At 47.5% G+C, this 2,180-nt stretch overlaps 2 protein-coding genes across 2 annotated transcripts; both read left to right on the top strand.

Annotated features, from left to right (window-relative positions):
• Positions 1 to 234: 234 nt before the first annotated feature.
• Pmar_PMAR001518 (hypothetical protein) lies at positions 235 to 408 on the top strand (the record flags this gene model as incomplete). Its single annotated transcript, XM_002787063.1, has 1 exon — positions 235 to 408. A coding segment is annotated over one exon (174 nt), but the record flags the coding sequence as incomplete, so codon positions are not given.
• Positions 409 to 460: 52 nt separating this feature from the next.
• On the top strand, positions 461 to 1,636 carry Pmar_PMAR001517 (hypothetical protein). The gene is made up of 4 exons (XM_002787062.1): positions 461 to 488; positions 535 to 669; positions 911 to 1,158; positions 1,426 to 1,636. Exons 1-3 carry the CDS (start codon positions 462 to 464, stop codon positions 1,100 to 1,102), a joined length of 354 nt encoding a protein of 117 aa, XP_002787108.1. The 5' UTR covers position 461; the 3' UTR covers positions 1,103 to 1,158; positions 1,426 to 1,636.
• The last annotated feature ends 544 nt before the right edge of the window (positions 1,637 to 2,180 follow it).

Below are 2,180 nucleotides of genomic sequence, written 5' to 3'. Positions count from 1 at the left end.
CAAGATTTTCATATTCCTAGCAACACATGTAGCTGACCATGTGCATATATTCCCACACTGGTATCAGCAGTTGAAGCCAGACGTTCCTTCATGTAGGATGCTCTAATACTACAATGTAAGGGACGAAAGCATTGGGATGTATACGACAGTTCCTCGAGTCACCCCTACCCTGGCGAGGAGGTACCTATAGTAGTTGCTTGTAAAGAGTTATATCAGCGCGTTGGTTGTTGACAGGTTGGAAAGGACATGCCTATAGACAACTTGGGTGAGCCACTGTACAGTGTGACGCTGGAAGAGGGCGACTTGTTGCTCATACCGCGAGGGGTCATACATCGGGCTAGGGCTTCACAGGAGCAGGGCAGTTTACATATAACAGTTAAGGTACTAAAACGACACTTTCTTGCTGTAGTTGATGGTTTGGATTTCATTCTTAGATACCCTCCAGTGACTTGTCGTATGGCATGATGATTCAGCGTGGCGTCGGCTCGGTGGGTGTCGGGTCGGGGTAGTGGTTGGTAAAGAGATGTGATGCAGTTACTACGAGATTCGGAATCGCTACCGCTCAATGTGGACTACTTCTGTCGGAGATCAGTTCACCAGGGATCGCTACCTTTCCGGGTCGGAGTGTCCGAGGAGATCAGGGATGCATTAACGGCTATAAGGAATAAGGTGTGGTGGATTTGGTTCAGTGGTAGAGCGAGTAGTTGAATATCCATAGGGCGTGGGTTCGAATTTAACTCCCTGCCTTTTATCCATTGCCATACTCAGTGGTGTATTCCATCCAGTATATCACAACACTTGCTTAGTCCTTAGTCATGGACACCGCTTTATCCGTTTTCATCATCGTGTGTCTGGCACACGGTGATAGGAGCGACACACTGTGTCACCATGGTCTACTCTGTCTCCTCAGCTATCACCGGAATATTTGGAGTCTCGGCTGCAGGAGAGGATAACCAAGATCAACTCAGAACAAGAAGCGGCCTGTAAGGCATGTGTGAGCGTATTGGACTTACCTCTGTCCGTCTTCTCATCGGTCTTCATCGCTAGATGGCCCTGCCTCGACCACCAGGTGTCATCTGTGACAACTCCCTTGTACGAATAGCATATGACGTTAAGTGTGAGTTGGAGGAGCCTACGAAGGAGCGACGCTGCCCTACGGTAATAACGCCTGGGATGGATACTGCATAGGGAAGGCAACTCCCATGTACAGCACAGAATTTGCCTCGCGAGTGGTATGTGTTAGCATTATTTCTCGCCGGTTTTGGACCATTTTTCTTCGTCTGTGAGCTCGATATTTCAAAATGGTATGGAAATAACTCATTTTATAGTAAAAAAGCCTCGTGAAAAATGCCATGAATAGGATTGTTATTTTGTGGAATAGTTGAGGTTAGCTGCTGTAGGACCATCGATGCGTTATTCCATCAGGCAAGATTCACCCGAGTAACTGACGAGAAACTGGAGGTGCGAATCCGGCCAAACGACGTGTGCCTTCTGGAGGGCCTCACTACAGCTGCTCCTCTGGCCTTCGTTCGAGTTTCCGAGTTACCCTGTCGAGACGTTTTTGAGAAGATCAGCGTGCTGAGTATCCTATACCATAAGGGCTGCATCGAACTTGATGAAAGTCGGTAAACAGATTTATAATACTAGCGAATTTGTGCCCTATCTTCGAAAGCATTCAACTTAGTGTCAACTTCTCGTGAAATACCAATACGGTTCATCCATGTGTTATGTTGTTCAGTGAGGGGGTCATGGTCTCGTCAGTTAACACGGATGTCCCTATACGAGGCTCCTTGAAAAGTAGGACATTGGTCGGTAGGGGCAGAGAGGCGGCAAGTGGAATAACAATCGCTTTCGAAGAGGGTGACACCAGTAGACTGCGATTTACGGAGTGTATCTACGATGGTTTATAAGCTCAGGCGCTACAGAGATCTCATCGTGGACTGACATGGATAAGATGGAAATTAGAAAGGAGACCAGTGATGAGTGGCTGAGGAACGATCCGCATGGGACTGATTTTGGCTATAGAATTGTGGAGCTGTCAGGGGATCTGTTGCTTCCACATAATCCCTGTAGGGAACGATGCAGATGCGGGGAGCATCGTATGACGTCATAGAACGTGTCTTGTTGCATATCCTTTTTCCAGGGCATCCCTTGTGAAAATTACACTTGTGAAAATACCA

This window comes from Perkinsus marinus (assembly GCF_000006405.1).
Source record: "Perkinsus marinus ATCC 50983 genomic scaffold scf_1104296930418, whole genome shotgun sequence".
Lineage (NCBI taxonomy): Eukaryota > Perkinsozoa > Perkinsida > Perkinsidae > Perkinsus > Perkinsus marinus.
This window is presented reverse-complemented; position numbering and strand designations above follow the sequence as displayed.